The sequence below is a fragment of the Sceloporus occidentalis genome, unplaced genomic scaffold, assembly GCF_023333645.1.
Source record: "Sceloporus occidentalis isolate IW3139 unplaced genomic scaffold, rSceOcc1.0.p SCAF_48, whole genome shotgun sequence".
Lineage (NCBI taxonomy): Eukaryota > Metazoa > Chordata > Lepidosauria > Squamata > Phrynosomatidae > Sceloporus > Sceloporus occidentalis.
In genome coordinates this window covers 2,015,116-2,040,191 of record NW_028317028.1, presented here as the reverse complement: position 1 = coordinate 2,040,191, position 25,076 = coordinate 2,015,116, and the positions used below count along the sequence as shown (strand labels likewise).

Here is a 25,076-nt window from a genome sequence, read left to right as displayed (position 1 = left end):
AAGGAATCCTTGTAGGATAATATAGGGGTAACTTAATACTTATGTTAGTAATAAAAAATAGCTTATTTTAAAGGGTCCAATATCTTTTTGTGATATCTTTTGTCGCGTTGCACGAATCACATCACATGTTAGGTTCTTGTTTATCAGCCTACAATCACAGTCTAAAGAAATGCAAGATGGCTTCCCGCTGTAGCCATAGTCTGAACATCCTAATAAGAATATTGGAAACAAAAATGGTATGAAGTACAGATCTACTATTTTTGGACATAGTTTCAGCATTTTAAATAAGCGTTAAAAAGAAATATTGTTATTTAACAAATTATGTTCTTTTAATCAGACTTCAGGAAACCCATTGAGTAGCTGTGAACATACATTTACGGTGTCAAAGATCAATACTAATTAGAGTTGCATATTCCTTTGGGACGCTGAAGCTAATAAATACACTTTAGACTGTACAAGAAGACATGGGATTTTTAAATATGGAAGTTTTATGTTCATAGATTGATACGTGTGTGTGTGTATATATATATATATATATATATATATATATATATATATACATATACACATATACACACACACATATATTACCTACACACCCTATTTTTATCAAACAATGCACTCTTCCCTGTAACTCGCTGTGGATGGGTTACACCAGGTACTGTTGTCTCAAAGGAGGGCCAGGAGTCTGAGGATAACTGTATGGCGCTTAGCCTACTAGAAAATCCTTCAGGTTCTATACTATTATGTCTAAGACGTGACAGAGTCTTCAGCCTACACTACTGAATGGTGTGCCATTAAACAGCTGGATAACAATGTGTTATAAGAAATCTCTAATTTGTAGTTACCGAATACATATGAATTTATAAGAAATATAGCTAGAAGTATATTACCCTCAGATGTACTATGTAAACTAACACAAACATGGAAGCTTTTAGACTGCTTACAAATTAAACCTTTCACCACTTTCAGGCCAGTGCAGACCTAGAATGCAGCAAAAAAGCAGGGCCCTTTAACAGGCCTAATAGAATAACACCTAATGCAGGTGTAAAGTATATCCATCCCTGCCATGTAACATAGGAAAAAATAGGAATACAAAATAGTTACATTCTTGATTTGATCAGCTCATATTAAGGCTCTGGTGATCATTTTCTGTATGAAAGTAAAAAAAGTATGTTCATTATGTACAGCAGCCACACTGTCAAAGAGGAGTGTAAGGATTGTCTATTGCTCGCATGTGGCCCCTTGATGAAGAATCCATTTCATAGTCCGAATCCCTGTGACTGCTTGACTGGGCCACACCGGCCTCGCTCCGCTGAAAACTACGAGCCAGCTCCTCCGGAGAGGGGACAAGGTGAAAAATCTGCTCTGAATAGGAGCTCCTCCGGCTGTCTTCTGCATAAGGTTCTTGCCGTAGGTTTAGGCAGGGGACACTGCGGTCTGAGTTCCAGGGCTGGATCGGCAGTGGGAACAGTAATGTTCTGACTGAGGTGCTATGCTCTGGAAGAAAAAATAACAGAGATGATGGAGATAACTAATGACAGGGTGCATTGTATCAACATGCGGTGTTTTATTGTAAGGTACTAGTAACACATCAAGCAGTTGATAAATTCCACTGTGTGTTCCATACAGTCTGCTCAGTCAATAAATGATTACTGGCAAACAAATCAATATGAGTTTAATTATCACTTTGTCCCAATACCATATGGCCCCAAACCCCATGGATTTATGTGGATATTGATGACTTAAAGCCCACATGAATATCCCCACTCACGTGACCTTCACGCTCCCTTTATTGCCAACAAACAAAGGAGTTGTATTTTGGACATTGAGTGCACAGGAAAAGTTACAGGCATTAACATGTACCTTGTGAATGGGCAGCTGCTACCACGTAACTAGATAACTTCACATCGCAGGCGGCTCCACTTTCCAATGGAATCGGATTTAATCTGAAGTAGTGAAGCATTTCTACCACGGACAGGAAGCGCAGATGCTGGACGTGGCATTGCCCACTGCGTGTCAACGTTAGGCGTAAGTGCTGCCAAGAGAACATATAACAAATCTGTGACTTTCTGTGCCAAGTGAGCCAAACATGACTGATCCTGGGTAAATATTACATCAATATAACTAAAACACGTTCCTCTTACACGTACAACAAACTCAAACCATTTCATTGTGAAAGCTCATTTGCCATTCTATTTTTTTGCATGTGAATGCTTATATGTTTGCTTTACCAGAGATAGTAACTAAACATAAAAAATGGATTTTAAATAATCTATTAAAATCTGTCCCAAAAACCTTGGTATGGCTGGCATGTAAAGTTGTAAGTAATAAATTATTTGCAGGCTTCTATGCTAAATTCTGAAGGCCTTTTTATTTGGCTACTCCTATTCTACTCTGTTCATGTATCAGATCCATTTGATTTTAAGGAGTTAACAGAGTCCTTGATAACTGACTCAGTCCTTGATAACTGACTCAGTCAATGTGTTTGGGAATAAAATATATATAACGTATGCATGCTTTTTTCGGGCATTACCTTTGCTCTGCCTTGGAAATTAAATGTGAGGACATACTCCCCCCGACGCGTTTCACTCTGCCTTACAAGGAAGACACCGTGTCCTTCAAATCCCTGGGATTGGACGAGCTGGGCTGCTTTGATTCTGGTAATGGACCCGTGGAACCACGGATAGGGTGCAAGGAAATGGTCGGTTCTGTGACTACACTGCTCTGGAGGAAGAAGGACCGCGGCGCCTAAGGAGAAAAGCATCAAGCAATTCATTAAAAGAACAGACATAAAATCTAATAATAAGCAATTTTCAAATAGGCAAAACTTTATAACTATTGTACAAAAAGAGGTTATTGCCGAGAGGAAACGAATGGACAACATCCTACCGGCTCTGCACAGTGCAGAAAATATATGTTATGTTTTTAACAAAATGTTAAATTTCTCTTTTGCATATTAAGTTCTTCTCCTTTTTAATCCAATTCTCTGTGTACAAACACAGCCATGAACATAATGGCAACATATTATTTATTGATTTATATCGCGCCATCACATTATGTAGTGCTGTACGATGAAACGTATCTTTTTGCAACAAAGTAATTGAAAAAATGTTGCATTTATTAAACTAAGTACATCGCCTCCAACAGCATTCTTAACCGAGAATCAGCTCACCATTCGGTTTTGGGCCAGCCCATGCAAAGGTATTGTTTCAGAATGAATGCGTTCACAATGATGTGCAGACACTGATTGTGTCCTAGTTTCACGGCGAAGGCAGAACGTACCTTGAGTGATGGAGTCTGTGCTTCCGCTGGCAGGATTCTGGGAACCTATGTCTGACTGGGAAATCTCATGTGTGTCACGATCAGACTCTTCAGACCTAAAACAATATGTTTCATTAGCTAGTGTCATAAGATGAACAATTCCGGTAAAGCTTCTGCAACCTAAACAATGTGGGAACATATGACTGACCAGAACATAGTAGGCACCTACAAATACAACAGTGATAAACAAATATTATTTTCTTCATAGTACTTATAGGAGCAGAGCCTTCACAGATAGACAATCTAATCCACAAGGAGGATGCGGATATCCCCATAGTTCCACCTCACCTATTCAAATCATCCATAACCAAAGAGAGAAGCAACATGTAAATAGTTACATGGCCGATTACTGGGCAGGATTACATAGGACAGGAAGGTAATGGTTTGACCTACTCCAGACCTTAACAAGCCTTGTGAACATCGAAATGTTGGCTTCCTGCCCAACTGAGACACAATAAACATACACGATGTGGAAGTGTTTCGCTTTTTCATATAACTTCCAACATCATAAAAAATTGCACCATTATCTAATGTCTTACACTATCTTTTGTAATGTGTTAATGATAAATTTTCAAAGGGCCAGGCAAGGGTCCCATACAGCCAAGCCAATGAATAATGTACACTGAAGTACATTGTAAGTACGTTAATATGCATTAAAAGAAAAAAAAAGAAAATACACATTTGTAGACTTATCTTTAGAAGATACAGCTCCACAGCCTTTATTATTTTCCATTTTATTTCATGAAGTTTATGTACCATCTATTTTCTATTCACATTTCTGAATTTCCTGCTTAAATACTCACTTAATAAAAAAAAAAAAAAAATGTCACCAGGTTCGTTAATCCCTTTCCCATCTTTGATCTTTAGAGAAGATGCCCCTGTAAATAGGGCATTGATACTGTAAGGGAATTCACAATCCAAAAATAAAACCACTCTAATAAATCAGTTATATTCCCATGTTTTGGAGTTGGGCTTCACAAAACAGAAGGTCATCGTTGTCCTACTTACTTTAAGCCTCAAGCAATTTTTGCACAATGAGCTCCAGAAAATCCAGCAACACTGGCACAAAGTACTTCAACTGTTTGATACAAATTTCCCTTCACAGAAGGAAACCTCTTCCTTTCCAAAAACATAGGACAGGGTCTCGGTGGTTCAGAAGACCATTTTAGAAACAAAGTTTGATGTCTATCTAGTCTGCCCATGCTTCTTCCTGCTGCAGAAACCTTATTTGGTACTTGGTCTCATATTCAGGATAGCCGTATCCTTATCCCGTGCAAGTTTAACACCTCCCCAATCAACGATGGAGCAGCTACATCAGAAAAGGTTCTATTAGAGCATAGACATACCTGGTTATGGGTTAAAATCAGCATTGCAATGCCGATCACATTTACAATTGTGGGGAGTGGGTTCTTTGGTTTCCCTTATGTTGAACCAAGTACGATTCTGCGCATGTTCTACTGAAAGGGTCTAAATGCCTGGATGAAGATTGTCAGAGCTGACATCACAAGAAGCATTGACGTATCTATACAGACCCTTTTGAGGTTCCTAAGATTTCCAAGTTGTCTCCCCTGAGGGATCATGAGCAATAAGGGGGGATTTGCATGAAATAACCTGTGCTTTTAGTGGACACAGAGGCTGACACAATACTCCTTTCATTGTTGGATTTAATTATGGATGTATCTAGGATGAGATAGCCCCATGATATGGCTTTTAATTGGGGTTGTCAGGGCACTTGGAGGACTGGTGCAGATCACTGCTCTCTTGTGCCACAAATAGTTTTGGAAAAAGTCTAGAACTGATCTGGATAAGCTCTGCTAGATGAATTAGTGACTGAGCTTCAGATGCCCACCAGGCACACCTGAGATGAGCTATAATGCCACAGAACTGTAACCTTCAGGTTCCAAGAAGGTCATCTGCTAAGATTCATCATTTATTTGGTGTCCATGTGAAATAGGAAGTGGTCGTGCATACTGGTGTTCATTTCAATAAAAACGATTGGGCATCCGAGTTCTGCAATACATTTTGGAATCTGTCCACACAGAACGTTATACATGTGTCCGGTGGGAAAACATAATTGTATATATGAAAGCGAGGAAGCTAGTATCACAGATCGTATTTTTGTAGGATGCAATAAAAACAGTGCCAGGAAATGTAATCTAATGTTCAGGGAGAGAAACATTGTGGTATTATGAGCAAAGGAAGTGAAAATTAACAATTGGATTGGTGTGATTACACTTGATAGGTGTCTTTGTCTTTTCTTCTAGGACGATTAATAATGAAAACAGAAATTTCACGTTTCAATATCTTAATGTTCTTTAAACAAAACTAAAACTGACCAGTCTTATGTCTCGCTGAGGTTCTGTATAAAGGTCAATTCAGAAGCAAAATTTTATTTTGTGGATTTAATGCTTATCCACTTTGCACGGACTTCAATGCGTTTAACTGCACGCAAATTGAAGCACATATTAAGTAGTGGAGTCAGAAGCCTCTGATTCTTGCACATGCTCAGTGGACCCCCCCCCCCAATAACTAAAGCAGCGGTCAGTCACATACATGTGGTTGGCCAATGTACTTACTACCACTGATTTCCAACGGAGCTCAAGAAGAAAATGGATATAGCCATATTAACCCCAGAGAAAGGGAGTTGATATGTTTTAATGGACCAACATAGAGAAAGTTACATAAGAAGTTGTAAAAGTTTTCAGGACCTCAGAGGTCTCTTCTTCCCTTTGAAATCTCCACTGACTAGGATGGGACTTCTAATGAGAATGGGCCAGCATATTGCAAGGTGCTCCCTGCTTTCAGGAGAGGCAGCTGGAGGACAGATGTCTTATTTTCCAATGCTGTATGTGTTTAACATTTGAGAATACAACGGTGATTGCTAAATATCTAGAATTTTAGGGACTAGAATCTGGTGTTCTGGAAACACAACTACTAAAGACACTGTACCCTGCATGTTATAGAGCTAGATTCTGGCAATACAAGTGTTATAACGCAGGAGAATCTGTACTGGCTTCTGCAATGGTTATAATTGGGCTACTTGTTCATGTCTCACCCACTGGAACATTTTATACAGGCTACAAAATAAAAATAAAATTTCATAGGACCTCTGTAGTTCCCCAAGATGTTCCATTCTTTCCCCAAACCCGTTGTGAGTCACCAGGTTGAAATCCTTGTTCTTAATGCTGGACTTCTATAAAATTCCACTATTAAGAGCTTCTCTTGTATTTAAACTGAGTCTGCATGCTATAAAGAGGTCTTATTGCACAGAACACAGCATCTACCGTGTGTCCGACTACACAGGGGGGATCCATTTCAGAGAGAGAAGTGACAAGGGTACCAGTAGAAACATAGATCCATTTCCGACAAGATCAGCATTGTGGAACAAGGACTCTATCGTAGGCTTCCATAGAGCAGGGCCCAGAAACATACTTCTAAATCATGGGAAAACATGAGAGTGATAGAGCAGGCCAAGCTCTGGAAATCACACCATGATTAATTGCAAACAGAGTTCTTGTTATTTCAATAACAGGAAAAGCCTTTCAGCAAAGCGATGGAGGCTGTACCATATGCAAACCGTACAGGTCAACATGCACTTCCTCCGCTTCCTGCCTAAGAAACCGTGATTATCACCAAACCATGGAGACAGGACCACATGCAACCCTCCGGGACAGCAGGTGAGCTCTCTGGACTTATACGCAGCACTCGTCTGTCAGCGCCGTCGGCTGGATTAACCCTGACACCGCCTGGGCGCTGCAAGCAATTTGTATTCCCCACAGATCCCAGCTGTAAGTGCGGATCACATTCCAAATCCCCTTTCCATACACAACATTCTATATTTAGACACTATTTCAATGCTATATAAGCACACATTCAGGAAGTTCCACTACATTTTTAAATATTAGTACCAATTTTATAAACTCCAGTTCTGCATTTTTCAGCATCGCAATGAAACCATTTATTTTTATAAAATATTGTCTTTGATGTCTTACTACTCTTTTACTTGATGGGAAAGAGACAGCAAGATTTTGGTGGTATTAAACACAGAAGTCATGAAATTGTTAAACACGCTGCACGCCGGTGATCCTCCAATCCTCGCAAAAAGCCGTACGGGGGAACGAGTGCCGAAGACCAAGATATCACCGCTTTATTGCACATTAAAGCACTTTGGCATTACTTAACGGAGTGCGAAGCCTGTGTATAATTTCATTGTTATTAAACACACCTCGCATTAACATATATGGGATATGTACACTTTAAGGGCTTTATCACTAAAGCGGAACTTGGCAGGAGAGTTGCAGTTTCAGCTAACCGACTTAACTTTACAGTATGAAAGGGCAACTCCAGCGATCTTCTCTTCCAAAAATAATTTCACCAAATGTCCCTCTTTAGTTGGGTCAGTGCCTCTTTTGGACCCAAATCTCCCTTTGCTCCCCCGATGTCTGACTTTTTTTAGGAGTTCAGAATGTTTGTTGAACATGAGTCTATAATGGAGTTCTACCGCCTAAAATTTACAATATGTTCATGAACAACAGAAAGTAAGTTTACTTCAGGGGTAAACCTATGAGCCAGCCAAAAAAAATTAGAAGCCAGCTTTTTTTCCCCCCTTCCCTAATAATTTTTATTTTTTACCCCCTGGTCTGCAGTTAAAGGATGTTTATCGGGGAAACACCTTTCTTCATTGCTGCACCAAATTGTACAGCACTTCAGTAACAGACAAACACTAACATCTTATGCTCACAAACAACACCTTACAGTAACACACGCTAACATTCTAGGCTCATGCAGACACATGCTAACACCATACACTCATACAACACTATATGCTGACATATACACTCATACTAATGCCATACTGTAACATACACAACACCACACCCTTATACACATGTACACACTATGCAACAACATACACTCACACACATGCACTGGCTAACACTATACATATATAAAAATACACACTCAGACTATAGACACATACACAGAAACTGACACTACAATACAGTAGACATACCGACTAACACTATACATATACACACATACACACTGACACTACGGTATACACATATACACATTGACTCCAGCACTATACATATACACACATACACGCATACACACTGACACTACGGTATACACATATACACATTGACTCCAGCACTATACATATACACATTGACTCTGACACTGTGGTATACACATACACACATTGACTCCAGCACTATACATATATACACATACACACACTGACTCTGTACACCCATGAAGATATTCCATTAGAAATCAGCCGTTTCCAGCTACAATAGTCATTTACAGAATTAACAACGTCTACACTGTATTTCTGATCCATTTGATGCTGACATTTCCAAGTGACCTCAAACTTTTGAATTGCAGCATATATCAATCATGGCCAGCTCAGCCCACCTTAAAGGGACGTTTCTAAGGTATGGCCATTGTGGCATAGTAATTCAGGGAGCCAAACACACTGCTACTAATGACAGTTCTACTGAAAAGCCCCAATGTATTCATACCTATGGTACTCTGATAAAAATTCGTACTGGACTAGTATATTCACTGGATGACTGGACTTTTTATTATACTGTAAACTGTAAAACAGGAAGAACATTTGTTCTTAATAAACTGGGCCCATTAGAATTCTCTAATATAAAATCTATTTCAGTATGAAAATATGGCTCCTTAGAGTCCCACTGGAATTAAAGAAATGGCCAAGAAAGAAGGACACCAGTGAAGAAAACACTGTTTTCGTAAAATCACTGAAATCTAGCGTTCTTGTTTTCATGTCCTCTTGTTGGGCTTGGTTTTAGTAGAAGGAGACTTGGCAATGTAATAAAGTACTTTAGACATTCTCTACCTCTTTCAATGAACAAAGGTTGATTTTAGTAACCTAAATATACTACTTATTTAGGTTTGTTTAGAGTGTTCACAACCATAATTTACAATGAACATTTTAAAAAAAGGCTTGCCTACCAGCGGCTCATGCATGCTTTGATTTCAGATATCCACAAAGTTAGCTGTTGGTCGTCGCTGACTTCAAAGATAACCTCCGCTGCATTGACCTACAAAAAAACCCAAAACATTAATAATACAATAATAAAATTCTGCCACTATTTATATACATATATATATATGAATCTCACTTATCCACATGTTAAATAGCTGAGAACCTCTCTTGTCATAAAATGGTCAGCATTTTCCCAGGGCTTAAGGGCAAAGTAAAGAAAACAGTGACAATCCGTGTGTTAATCTTTTAATTAAGTCAATCTTATTTGTTTGTAAGAAAATAGTCACAGAATGCAGATCACTTATATAAAAAAATGGAATAATGTCGTTTTAAACCTTATAAATAAATACAGAATTCTTATTGTAATTGCCCAAAATAAGCAAATGCTATATATTTGCTTTAAAAACTTTGCCTATTAATATACATATATTTTCAAACATTTTTAAGTCATCAGGTTTTGGGAACTTTCTGGTTTACTTAAAAGCTTGTGTATATCATTCTTAGAAATGAGACCAAGTTGAAAACATAATTCAGAGAGGACAATTAATTTAACCTTGAATTGATATCGATCTCTGAAAACTGGGTTTTGATTGTACACCAAATTTCAACTGGAAACCATTCCAGATCTGACATCCAGTGAACTGGACAAGCTCTTTCAACAAACTGGGCCTTGCCAAGTTGGGTTCAAAATCTATGAAAAGCAGATATTTCCATGCAACTGAAGCTTAGCTTCTAACACATTTTCACTGAAAGCAATTCAGCTTAGTAGAACCTGGCAATTTACAGTTGATATCAGCCTTAATCAACAGAGCAACTTCTACTGAGTATTCCTATTGAAAGAAATACTTTCTACTCTAGTACCATGTTTGTTTGTGGTTAAGACCTCACAGTGCTTGCCTTTTGTATTAATAGATTCTCCAGAATCTGATTCAGAACACCACCAAGAATACTGGCAAGATATTTTTTATGGAACCCAATGTATTGCTTCTGTTTGAGTATCCATTTGAGGATTTTGTAGTAATTAATAGATTCAGGCATTTATGTAAACACTTCAGGAGCTTGTCCCTGTCATCTATTTTTGCTTGTAAGAGGACAGCAGCCCCCAGACAACAAGTGTCTTGAGCTGCAAGGGCTGATATCAACACTAGGGCAGTTTAGAGATGCTTAGGTTTCTTATTTTCTCCAGTGTTTGCTCCTGTGTTGTGTGGTATAGTTAGTAAAACACTGTACCCTGGCTTTTAATTTTCTTCAATTACCCTGATAATAACGGGACAGTATTGACCAGAAGTTTCGTGCCGCTTGCCAACATTCCTGGCTAAAGTCACAACAGATCGGCACTTCATTGGTGCACAGTGAAACATGGTTTGGACATGTGCAGTGGGCCACCTCGGGTGGGACATGTTATGCCAGGGATGTAGAGGTCTCTGCAATAAACGTTTTGTTTTTTATTTTATATTAATTATGTTTTATTTGTGTTGACGTGGAAAAAACAAAAGTAGGGCCCTTTTTATATATGTGAGCTCTAGAGCCCCAAGCGCCTTAATCTGGTTGTGCAAACAGGGCATATCAGTTTGGCTGGTTTGATAAATTTCCTTTGTCTACTTGGCTATTTTAAGAAAGCAAATTCAAAGTGGAATTATTAATGTTTACCTACTAGCGTATATACCTGCCATTACAATGACAGTCTCTCCACACTCAGCGGGACAGGCTTCAAACATATAAAAGCATTTTACCTTCACAATTCAATCCAACTGTGCACCATAGAATATGATGGCAGTATATAAATCAATAAATAATAATAATTAATGGAATTCCAGTGGAATTTAGTTCAAACTGTGTGTGTCAACTATTGATCAGATCAAAGACCCTAAGAAATAGCTTTAGGGAAAACCAAAACCGAGAGCAAAATCAAACGGCATAAACCCAATAAATTTTTTATTCAGTACTGCTTGTTGTGGTTTCCAAATGCCAAATCCCATATGAATGATTCCCAAAGGCTTGCAGTTAAAGGTGTAATCGTGAAAAGATTCTAAGAGATTACTTCTGTCCCAAAACCCAAGAACTCAAAATATTTAGTTTTTATAAAACATATTAGTGTTGTTTCATTTCAGTATCAATGCTTTCAATTAACTTCAACAAACTTTATTTACATACAGTGTATTATGTATGTAAAACCTTTTATTTATTGTAATGAGCCAACAAAATTAAAGGGGTAATGATTTAGGACATTAAACCAAACTGTTTATGCAGCAAAAAAACATTCCTTAATCTGTTTTAACTGGTTGTATGCAGCTGGATAGCTGATAAATATTTTCATTCCGAATAATTCACCAGAGGATTCCAGTGGGAAGCGATCTAATCATATCTGGACTATTGCTATTCTGTGTTGGGGTTTGCAGTTTAAGGATAACCTTTTAATGTTTCCTTGAAGAACAATCCAGCACTTCAGTTTGACCTTACATCTAAAACCACATTTCCGGCACAGGAGTGAACATTCATGAAAATGGGCATCAACAGCAGTTTGTAAAGAAATCCTTCTGCCTGCACTCCTACACAAACAGAGATACTTTCCACTGCATTTGGGAAACAGATATTGCCAATAAGGCCTATTTATAGCCATGATAACACTACACATCTGGGTTAACTCGGGTAAAATGTGTGGACCCAATAAAGTGAAGCTATTGCCTGCAGGTGACTATTATAACACCTCTAAATCTGTGTACTTATAGTTGATTATTAGACTACTAGGGTAATTAAAACATAAGGGGGAAAAAATCCATACTGGAGAGTGGATCCTGAAGGGTAGCATCTCCCAACCTACACACCTCTTTCACAAACCCATCCTACTCATCATACCTACCTCCCTCCCAGTTTTATACCACACACCATCTCCTCAAACTCAGGTACCTCCTTAATCAAATCCACACCCCACTCTCTATCTTCATCCACTTCTCACCAAACTTTGCATTCTCAACTTCGTCAAGAAACCTCTCTGCATCTTAATCACACCCATGCGTAATCCTCTGTCTGACAGACATCATCCACACATTGTCTCGTGCCCCTCCCCAACTTCAATGCCAAAAAGCCCTCCATTTCATCAACCTCATCTACACACCACCTATCAGTTGTAACCCAATACAGAACCTTTGTGATTGGAGGCCATAAAGATCTCCATTCACACAGCCCTATAAATCTACATATAAATCCTTGACATGGAATCATGATTGGATGTAATCACCTACTTATCACCCAGCATGAATTTAAATGGAATCATTGCACGGGGGGGAACGCTGCTTCCAACTGTTACTGAAGTAGCAGCAACAGTAACATGCCGCCTGCTGTTTGTTTCCTGGTGATGAAAGGTGCGAAGTGCCACAATGTTGTCTGTTACAGCTTAATAAAGTAACTACAGTATATGCACTTTTTCATTTGGGTATGATTCACTAAAAAGTGAGTTAGTGTAAGGTGAAAAATGTTATTCCCCCTCTTGTAGGAAATACCTGGGTTGGTGATTTTTTTAATTTTGTGAGATAATTTGTTTTCTTATGGCAACTCATAGTTTAGTGAATACCCCAATGGAAAAGTATGGTTGACATCAGGTTCTGCTTGCCTGATAGAGAAAGAAGTGCGGCTCCATTCTAGCATGGTTGATTAAAGTGTCAAGACCAATAATAATTATATAATCACGGTTATTATACATTATGACTACCTTCAACATAAACGTGTTAATATTGTCTGGCATCTCTAGTCTGGTACATTTCCGGATCTCCTGGACAGCACCGCACAGGACTCGTAGCTTTGGCTTGGAGCACTGCAGAGGAAAGAGAGAGACACACTGAATTAGAGAGAGCCATGTCATCTATAAAAACAGACAGGATGCACATCTTGCCATATTCCAGTAGCAAATGGGTTACATTAGTACACTGTGTACAAATTCTGTCTAATTTCTCAATGGAACCACAAACATCAGTGCCACGGCTCCATGTGCATACACGTCAGGCACACACGGGCGGGAATAGCTCTTGACTGTAGCTCTGTCTTCCTGGGCACACACCGGTCGTCTAATATTGACTCAGTGGCAACAGAACAAGGACTTCTTTTTTTGGTAAAAAAAAAAAAAAAAAAAGAGAGACGATCCAAGGTACCAGGAAGTGAGGCTTACACTGTACAATGTCTAAAGATGGCTTTGTTTTAGCAGACATTACAGTTATTACGGTTATATACTGTCTGGATTTCTGCGACAAGGAATGGAACCTGTAAGACTGTTCAGAGTGTGCATTACTTTAAACAGAAATCCCTTCCAAGCACATGAGTTATTAACATATTGTAAAAAACTTTATACATTGAACAGGAAAAGGGATGGAGGCAAGAATTATAGACCTGCAGCTAGACGAAACTGCAGACTTCTGGTTAGTTTTTTAATTATCAATCAGTCATCAAATAAATTCCCATGTTATTTTCATTCATTTCCTTCGCGTTAAGGAAGGGCTGTTTTTTGTTTTTTTTTAATATCCACATTATGGCCATATTTAGAGATTAAATGTCTACGTGGCGCGTTCTACCCTATCCACGCACATTCTACATCAACTGAAAAGAGGCATCTTATGGAGGCTTTCTACATAAATAGAAGAAGACCACGAAGAGTTGCTAGAAAATAAGGAGAGTAGGTAGTGGTGATACCTGTATCCCAATACCATAAGTATGGTATAGTTATACATGGTATAGGGTATAAATACTTATCCAGTCACCAGGGTATAATATCATGATCTAGCGAACTGGGACTTCTGATGAAGTTACACCAGCTATGCAGCTTAACAAGTATTTTTCTCTCATATATGGATGTTAGTATTCAGAGACAATTTTATAATAAATTGAATTGTTTCATTTCTTGTATCCAGGAAATTATTATTATCGTTTCCCATGAAGTGAAAAATCACAGTACCCTATTGGTTACAACTATGCTACAAGACCGTCGTGTTATGCTAACACTTGGGAACAAGCGCTTCCCAAGTACTTTTTTTTTTGTTCCTTAAAATGCAAACAAAAACCCAGGAAGATGGTTATGGAGAGGATTATATTGTGACAAAGTAGATGCTGTCCAGTAAGACAAAAATGTGATTGACGATTTGCCAAAGGACACTGAAATCAGTAACCTGTGCAAACCTACCATAAAATAATTAATGCTGCTACTACAACTGATCATCTTAACATCAAATATACCATGAAAAAATGCAGCTCTTGCCATCATATCTGATGGATAAAGCAGGGTATATACTACTGACGTTACAATGGGTGCAGCACATGCAAACACTGCAATGACACATAAACCAACCATGTGTGAGCACTTACAGTATTGCCTCTCTAAACCTTTGAATAACATTTAAAAAAAAAAAAATACTGGTACATGAGGCGAAACACAGTGGTAGTCTTTGTGAATAATAAAATAACGAGAGAAAAATGTCAACATAAAAGGGTTAACCATCAAAAACAGAGCATGTGAGTCCTGAGAACCTACACCGAGTTTGTGCAATTCCTTCTACGCTGCAGGGGAAGAAAAGGCAGAAGTGTCTTTAACAAAGCGCATGTTTTTCCTTATTAGGAAATATAAGGCCTTTGATTAATAGGACAGGGTCTGGATGAGAGAAACTCAATCCAACCTCTGGCACTGTCTGTGTCAAACAGACAATATAGAGACTTTTCCAAAGGGCCTACGTATATGCAGAATCCTTGGGATGGAGATGTTAGTTTATATATTGTCCACATTCCAAACTTCACTTACAAACCCCCCAACAGTGGACCTTCCTTCTACAGAAAGGGTCATCACCCTTGTTTCTGTTGAGTTTTAACTCCCCAATCCCCAGACTCTGCATGTGGCCCTTACCGGGGATGGGCACCCCAGCTGCTTTTCCCATGTGCAATCGCTGCACGTGCAACGTAAGCCACACATGAGCTGGCCGATTTCTATAGACCGTTGTATTTATTCCTGTTTCTGAAATTCTGAGCAAAGTAGGGCTTAGGTCTCTATCCAGAATTGTTGGTTGACATGGAAAACTTGACTAAATGTGCATAAAAAGGGTTTAGAATAAGCTGCCTCAAAATGCTAAATTGCACTACAACCCAATGGAGTGCTCCTGCCGAGTCCACTTTCAGCCACAGAACTGCTTTTTATAACCATGGTCCTCTGTCTCGTATGACATTTTCCCATTTAGGCTAAAACCACATGGACAAAGATTTTTTCCTTTCACCCCCATAAAAAATAAATCAAGGTTTACCCAAAGAATACGCTGGGTTACTCAAGGTGAAGTTCTTTGAGTATCAGCCTGAGCACCCCTAAGACCGAGAAACCATCACTTCACACTAACACAAGACTTCTCCCTTCATTCTCAGAATCTGAATCATACTGAAAGCCAGAGAATTTGACCTTTTACTCCTTCTATTTGGAATCTTCCCATACCTTTAGAAAGCCCAGCACGACAATGCAGTCTTCTGATCATGTGACCACATTTTAAAGAAAATGAAAGTGTGTCCTTTTAACAAGTTATTGCTTTTACAGAATTGAACATTTTTATAACTAAACGCAGCACATTCTTAAAACCCTTGAATGCCCACATCCCAGAAATAATTACTTAATCATGGAAAGTTTGGCCTGTGACCAAAGCAGGCACTGACAGGTTGCTGTAATTAAAACGGAAAAGGCTACTGAAACTGAACTGTTATTTTTATGTGATTAAACCTTCAGAGGAAGGAATGATATAACAGACCTGCTACGGTTTATTTGTTTAACATGCTAGAGCGGTAACTTAAGGGTATTTTACTTCAAAAGTGGAACAGGCCTTTTAATTCACCCTCCCAAGGGCAGTCCCTCAGTGGAGTGTCTTTAACTTTACCACATATGTTATTGTGCTCTCTATCGACACACAGTCCATCTCAGTTACTTAGGCCCCCCGAAACCCTCCACTCTGTACCCGAACGTCAGCAATAAGTAAATAAATAAATAAAACTTTAAAAAAAGAACAGTATGAAAGGCTCAATGCACATTTGTTTTACACTTTTGGCATTTAAAGTGTTAACGCACATGACTGCTTCGATTAAAAAATCTCCCCAACAGCCCCGAGCTAATGTTTCCAATTAACGGAACATAACGGATATGTTCCGCTAATACTCCCACTGTGGGAATTGCTAGATTCCTTACAGGAAAACACGTCGATTGCTGTGACACTGAGTTTGTCTGCTTTAACTCCTTCCTGTCAATGATAATTAAGCATCACTTTTTCTTTCGGCCAACGAGCCTGAGAACATTTAGTACGTTCTGCATACAGTCTGCATGCGCTCCTGAATATTTATTTACACCGTGTGCTCGCAAACTGGCTGGCAGTCCACACAAGCCCCCATAGTGACCCTGCTTCTTCTGAAAAACAAAGATGCTAATGTCACAAGAGGCCTGGGCCCAACACATCCAACATCCCCTCAGAAAAGGCTACCTCAGGACAGGGTCACTGATGGATGTATCTTCCAGCTGTCAGTAGTCTAGAATTGCTGAAGCAGAATCATGTTACATGGACTGTCACATCGAGACCATTTGTTTACTGCGGTGTGTGAAAACATTGCACCTAGGTTTATTAAGCTGTAAAGTAGATTTGTTTTAAATTTTCATTTCATAAAAATCTGCCACTTTCGTTAATTTATATGAATGTCCAAAAACGAGAAGGGTCCTGCAATAAAACAAAGCAGAGGCCTCAGAATTTTTTGGGGGGAATTTGGTTGCTTTTCACTTACCGACTCTCTCTCACACCCACTCACACTATGTCACACTTTCTATTAATGTCTTTCTATCATATCTGCCGACCAATACCAATGTCCTTGCCTCCTTTACTGCAGGTACGATTTTTCTCTTGCCTCTTCTTGTTCTTCCGTCTTCGTCCCAGGTATCCGCACCATCACTTGCCCTTCTGGAGAACTTCCGGAAAAGGGCTGAGCCACGGCAACAGCCTCTATCTCCCGTTCCTCCAATCGAGGAAAAGGGTGTGCATGGAGGCTCCACCTTTCTGCGGAAGTTCTCCATTAAGTCTGGATAACAGAGCGATATGGCCGAAGAAAGAAATAGATAGAAGAACAAGAAAGGTCCAGAGAAGAGGTTGAGCTGTAGAGAGAGTGTTAGTGAGAGCGAAGTTCATTTATAAATGTAAAAAGCCCTCTGAATTTTGTCCGAACTGGTTGTCCGAAGACGAATGGAAAAATTATTATCGTTTCTGGTCCATTTGCACAAGTATGGGAATGAGCGCGGTCTTTCAACTAGACTGACAACAGTTAGCAGTGTTCTTGTAAGTGTGAAGTGAATGCATGAATTGATGTGGTTTCCATGTGAAGGGATGATCATTTGTATGATCTGTGGAGGTTAGTGCCAAAGTCATATGGTGTATTGCTGGTTTGTGTATGTGGTGTTACACTTTGGTATTTATGGACAAGGCTCACAGTAATGTAATAATTCTACATGATCAAGTCACAGGCCCAACTGAATGAGGACTAAACTTTTGGTGCTGAAGCTGAAAGAATGGAGAATTTAGTGTATTATGTCCTTTTCCTTAGTAAGGTATTAATGTCTCTGTATATTGCTATTCCTCTGTTCTGCTGGATACACCTTTTGTTTGCTAAAATAACCTGCTCACCTTTAAGCAGTGGTGATTTACTAAAAAAAAACAAAAAACACATACCATGTCACATCATATCAGACTTTTTACATGGCAGTTGTTTATCTAAAAAATTTCCCACAAGTCTCCACGTGCAGGTCTGATGTACGCCAATAAGCCAGTGCAAATCTTATCAGCACAGATCATTCTTCTCCCGTTTCCTGCCAGTAAGCATACTGAGTGCCTGATGGCTGAGTCCTAGGCTATTACTACATGGGCCAAAAGCTTATCTGTTTCTAAGTGTGGACCAGCAGGGGGTGATAGAGCTATAGGGTTATCTTCCCTCTACTTCATGGGCAAGTTGGTTAGGAGATGGGGCACATAAATAGCGGCAGAGTGCCTCAAAATATAAGGTACATAACAAATGGTACAAGACAGTCATCAACAGAACCATCCCTCTTTCTCTAAAGTTTTTATCTTTCTACACCCTATCCCCCAAGATGTTAACCTTGTGAGCAGAGTGCTCTCTACCTAATGTATCAGTTTATTTTAGGCTTTCAGTTCTATGTATGTACAGTAAGGAGCGCTGCCTAAATTGTTGGGGCTACATAAATAAAACATAACAATAATAATAGGGTGATACATCTTTCCGAATTATTTGCAAGGGTGCCCATCTCAGGCATACGGGGCACACAGGAGACCAACCTTTTCCATTCATTGTACTGTTAGTATGCACTGGATGGCAACCAAAAGGGTTTCAAGTCCTCCTCACCATCCATGTATTAAAACGAGACCTTTCTACATTTTTAAAAAGGATACACGTTACCATTTAAATTAGAGGCTACTTTCCTTCAATGTTTAATTTTAATCTTAATTCCTTCTAGGACAATACACTTACTATATGCAGGTAACGGAAGTTGAATGGACAGCAGAAACTAGGCTCTACGCTGGTATTTCACAGATTAAAATATGTAAATGCAATGCTAGGAAAGCACCAGACACAACATGTCTAGTTTAACCTTCCGCTGACTGCCCTTCATGTATCAAAATTCACAAGAATTTATGAAAAGCCCAAAACAAGTGTTGTGGCTATAGCATGGATTACGGAGCGTCCATTTAACCTCTTCCCCCAAAACACACAGAAAAACACATAATACCACTACAAGCCCAAAGCTTATTTCCTTTTCTAAGCTGCTTTAAAAAGTACCTTTACTTGTTAAAGAAACACTCCAGTCGTCATATGCACATCAATACACGGTGTGTGGTCCATTTTACAAATGCATGAACGCTGCATGGAAAGGTCTGTCTTGACCCTTGTCAGGATGAGTAAAGTCTTCCCATTGACTTCAGAGGGAGCTTTTCCTGGCACTGAGTGGCTGCTTAAGCTGTCAGTGACAGAAATTGTACTTTCCTACCACTGATTGACAGCTTCAACCAGCCAATCAGTTGCAAGAAATATAAAATCACGGACAAAGAATTTGATCTTGAACCATGGCTGTAAATTCTCAGGTAGGTGCTTTATTTCTCAGCGTACTTTAATATGCATTCTTCAATAGTAGGGGCATCAAGGACCTCACACTGTTCCTTTAAAAAAACAAAGTCCCCTCTGCCATAACCGCTATTGGTAGAACTAGCTAAAGCTATTTAGTGTTATTATATTCACAACTCTGGAATGCCTGTGGTTAAAATAACAGCTAGACACAAAGTTTACCAATGGCTGGTAGTCCACGGCTTAGCTCTGCCAGTTTTACCTATGACTATATAATATATACACTTACACACTATATGAAAAAAAGTATGTGGACACATGGAAACTAATTATTGAGTTTAGGTGTTTCAGTCCATTGGTAACACGTCTATAAAATCAAGCACATACCATCTCAGTAGACAAACACTGGCCACAGAGTGGATTGTACTGAAGAGCGCAATGACTTTAAATGTTGCGCTGTCATAGGATGCCATCTTTGTCAGAAGTTAGTTTTTGAAATTTCTGCCTTGCTACATCTGACGGGTCCAATGTAAATGCTGTTATTGTGAAGGCGCAACAACAGCTCAGCCACTCACACACACATTTTCACGCACACACACACGTTTTCCTGCCCCTGTTTTTTGGTTCTGTAGGAATGGTAAATTACCTCTGTATTATTATGCAGGGGATATATACACTGTTCCAAACAAAAGTCATAGACAGTCCACATAAGCTCCATACAGAGAAAGTAATTTAATTACTAAAACATTCTCAAAATCCGAGTAAATGTGGCAGAGGTCAAGTTAATGACTAATCCGGCCTTCCTGAGAAATATGAAGAATGTACAATCCAGACAATGTGTTCGGTTTCCTTATTCCTGGACTATCCCCAGGGTTTACGTGAGATTTATATATGTTGGATAATTCCAGTGGAAATCTGCTGAAACCATCTTGCAGTCCCAGTGCAAAGCTATGTGAAGCAGGCAGCGGTAATTAATGTGCAAGAAGCTGTAAGTAATGCTTAGAACAAACGGCCAGGCTCCGAGGATCAAAGGATCGCAGGTAATGGGATACAGCATCATTATACACAAACGGGGTGATGCTCGGACCAGCGTGGTAATTAGGCATCAGATAAACGTCAGAATTCCCAGTTCACCGTTAGGTTAGCCATACTATAAAACAATTTGGCTATTTAACTATTTCAGTACCATTAGGACATGTTTACAAAGCAATCAGATGGTTGTCCGAATGCAGCAAAGGGATGAACTGGCATAACCGATTATTCCGCAGTCAGTTTCTTTACTAATGTGTCTTGGGATAGAAGTCTTGCAACCTACGCACGGTAATATACTGACACATTAAAGCTGTTTAACCCCTTAGAGTTGAGATGCTCACACTGAATCACCAGGGCTTAAATTGTCACTAAAACTTCATGACAGCACTTTTTATACAGCAAAATGCAATCTATTCCAATTTTTAACAATTGTATAGATCAGTGGTGACTCTAGAAACAATATATAGGGGGGGGGCACACAAGATACCACAGTCAAACTGGGGGGCATTATTAATTTCCAAAAGTAATGTGCTATGGAATTATACTTTTGTTATTGGGCTAAAATAATAATACTTGATCATTCAACATGGGAAGCCTGAAGCCACAATTGAGTGCGACTAATCCTTGAAATAAATATTATAACACAATAAATAACTTTTCCACTAAATGGTTTCAGGGCCTTGAACGCTTTGTCCCCTGAAGTCACTACAACTTCAGGAGGGCATTTTATCTCTGGATAAATATAAATTAAATAATTCCTACTGTAAGTTAAGTGCCAGGAAACAGATGACCAAACACACACACCAACACAGGCTCTGTCACACCGACACACACACCAGGACAGGCTCTGCCACACCGACAACCAAACAGACACACCAGGACAGGCTCTGCCACACCGACACACACACTAGGACAGGCTCTGCCACACTGACAACTGAACACACACACCAGGACAGGCTCTGTCACACCGACACCCAGACACACACACCAGGACAGGCTCTGTGACACAGACACACACACCAGGACAGGCTCTGTCACACCGACACCCAGACACACACACCAGGACAGGCCCTGCCACACCGACAACCAAACACACATACACACCAGGACAGGCTCTGCCACACAGACACACACACACACCAGGACAGGCTCTGCCACACCGACACCCAGACACACACACCAGGACAGGCTCTGTCACACCGACACCCAGACACACACACCAGGACAGGCTCTGCCACACCAACAACCAAACACACACACACACCAGGACAGGCTCTGTTACACCGACACCCAGACACACACACCAGGACAGGCTCTGTCACACCGACACCCAGACACACACACCAGGACAGGCTGTCACACCGACAACCAAACACACACACACACCAGGACAGGCTATGCCACACAGACACCCACACACATCAGGACAGGCTCTGCCACACCCACATCCAAACACACACAGGACACCAGGACAGGCTCTGACACACTGACAACCGAACACACACACACCAGGACAGGCTCTGCCACACCAACACCCAAACACTGCAGGTATACATAAATAATGTATGGAAACATAGCATAGCAGATATGGATCTACAGAATAACACACAACCCCAGCTTTGCAGGTTTAGATCAATTGGAATTCACAAAAAAACACGTAATTAAAAGGTATATTTAAAACCCCCTAAATTACACGCATAGATCACAGGTTGCATACCCCAAAGCCAGCCCTGGCGTCCACACTGCAATCACACTCCTATCATACCCAGGCAACCCGTAAATGCTGGTACCTAGGCATGATGGGACTGTGCTTGCTGTGGTTGCTGTTAGCAATCACACTCCTATCATGCCAAGTCAGCCAGTACATGCTGGTACAGGGTGGCTGTAAGTGATGTGTAGACCCCATACTGCTGGCAGCATCAATACACAAGGGGGACAGCTAGCTAGGTTTCAGCATGTACTGGCTGACTTGGCATGATAGAAGTGTGATTGCGAACAGCAATCAAAGTCCCATCATGCCTAGGTTCCAGCACTTACACATCCAACCAGTAAATGCTGGAACCTAGGCATGATGGGACTGTGATTGCTGTTAGCAATCACACTCCTATCATGCCAAGTCAGCCAGTACATGCTGGTACAGGGTGGCTGTAAGTGATGTGCAGACCCCATACTGCTGGCAGCATCAATAGTGTGATTGCTAACAGCAATCACAGTCCCATCATGCCTAGGTTCCAGCATTTACTGGTCGGATGTGTAAGTGCTGGAACCTAGGCATGATGGGACTGATTGCTGTTAGCAATCACACTCCTATCATGCCAAGTCAGCCAGTACATGCTCGAGGTGCGGCCCGCGTAAGATCGGTTGCACTGGCTGGCGATCTTACGCGGGCCGCACCTCGAGGTCTCGCGGGCCGCATGTTGGACGCCCCTGCCTTATCACTTTCTAACCCCCTCTCCCTCCCTTATCACTTTCTAACCCCCTCTCCCTACTCACTATCTACCCTCCCCTTTTGTAGTTCTCTCACCTTTAGGTCCAGCGACAGGAGTACGAGGCTTCTGTCTTCGTTCTCTGCTGCGGTGGCCGCTGCTTCACTGCTGAGCGCCGAAATATGACATCATATTTCGGCGCTCAGGATGAAATGCCGGGACCGCGACGGAGGTAGAGGCCTTGTGGAGGAGAATGGGGGGCGCCGAGCGGTTGCTAGGCTCCCCTCTCTCTCCTCCGCATTAAAAAAAAACAAAACGGGATTTAAAGTCGCATTGCGACTTTTTTCCAAATTCGGCAGGGGGGCAACAGGGGGGGCAAGGATTAACCTAGGGGGGCAATTGCCCCCCCCTTGCCCCCCTGTAGCAACGCCACTGGTATAGATCAAATGTCATCATATACATATTCAAATCTCTATGTTGCCCAACAGTTTAGAGAAGTAAAACTACAAACATGGCTGCCTTGTGGGCTGCGTGCTCCCACAATGCCGTCTTCAGTTTCACAGGATTTATTTTGTTCCGATAAAAATCCCAGGAAGATTTGTGAGTGGGAAGCCGCCAAGTGTGTACATGATAATCCCTGGAATGATCTAAAAGCCAAATGCGGGGTCATGGAGAGGACATCATTACAGACTACTAGAATGCCATTTTAAAGGGACACTCCAGCCATCATACACATGTTAATGCAAATGATAGGTGTGTGGTCCCTTTAAATTTTCATGTGGTCCACTTTGCAAAAAGGAGGATTCTGCATTGGGAATTCCCCTAAATGCATTTGTCCCTTTCCCTACACCCCCAGCAAAATGTCCTAAAGTAGAGATATTCGGTCGAATGCATTGATGTACTCACCTCCAGTCAGATCTAGCTCTGGCTCAGCTGAACAATGCGTGGAGGGGTCTGTTTAGCCCTCTGTCCGCATGAATAAGGTATTTCAATTCATGTCAATGGGAGCACTTTCCTGACACTGATTGGTTGCTTAGGCTGTCAATAGATTTCACTATTTACTAGGATTTTTCACCATGGCTGCAAATTATGTCATGTAAGAGTTTTATTGTTCTGTTTTTGTTCTGCAAGAATTGCATATTAACCCCTTTGTTTTTACATTTTTGTACCCAATGACATTTCTGCAGTGTAGAGGACTGCATTGGGATGCGGGTCCTGTGGGTCCCGCCGAAAAACCTGCGGGACCATTATCTTGATCATGTCATCTAATTTACAAAAAAATTGTAAAAAACATTTACTTTTGTTACAATAAGAACAAGTAGTGTATTACGATTTCAAAATTAGCAATGGTTACACTATAACACTGATCTCTGTCCTAAATGCCTGAATCGACGCCCATGTACATGCTTATGAAAAGTAGGCAACCCAGGGTATTCAATTTGAGATATTTTGACACTTTTCATACAGTCATTCTACCACCAAACTTTGCCAAAAGAGGTAACATTCTTTTCACACGAATTGCCATTCAGGCATACATTTAATGAGAATTTCAGCAACAGCTCTTGAGTACAGTGATGCATAGGTTTGTTGGGTTGTTTGGGACATTTCAGTTGTTCAACTTGCGTTTTGACTTCTGGTCATCCTGCATCCATGTCCTATTTGGAACATCTTTGAAGCTGGCCAATTCAATTTACCCCATCTAACCATATTTTTTTTCATCAGGTATGAATTTACAGCTCCTGATATTTGTCACAGCCAAATACCACCCCAATATGTGCTCCGCAATAACTCGTGAGTACGGTGATACCATCATCATTGATCACTTCTTTTGTTCAGCCGATGTTGCTGAAATGTCTTGACATGAGAGCTATCACATTAGGCCTCTACATTTTTTGAGTAGCTGAATACCTCGACATTGAGGCATTGCAGCAACACTGTTTGAGCAACTAAAAAAAAAAAGTTGATTTATTAGCTCACTTAACCCCATGGCATGCCAGGCACGTAAATTGTCACATACAGTGACATACCTGGCACGCCAATCGTTGTTAAAGGTTTTAAGTGCTTACAAAGGGTTATGGTTACTCACTAACTTTAACATGCATTCTTCTATAAAAGAAAAATGGGAGGCTACTAAAGCATGGCTAAGGTGGCGATCATTT

General features: G+C 40.4%; 1 protein-coding gene across 1 annotated transcript in view; it reads right to left on the bottom strand.

The window, feature by feature from the left end:
* Window positions 1–1,201: 1,201 nt before the first annotated feature.
* The window catches only part of LOC149289070 (SH2B adapter protein 3-like), a 64,459-nt gene continuing 40,584 nt past the window's right edge, over window positions 1,202–25,076 (bottom strand). The window contains 6 exon segments of the mRNA XM_089491000.1: window positions 1,202–1,481; window positions 1,851–2,038; window positions 2,537–2,751; window positions 3,286–3,380; window positions 9,310–9,398; window positions 13,053–13,154. Coding sequence (XP_089347126.1) covers window positions 1,202–1,481; window positions 1,851–2,038; window positions 2,537–2,751; window positions 3,286–3,380; window positions 9,310–9,398; window positions 13,053–13,154 — 969 coding nt within the window.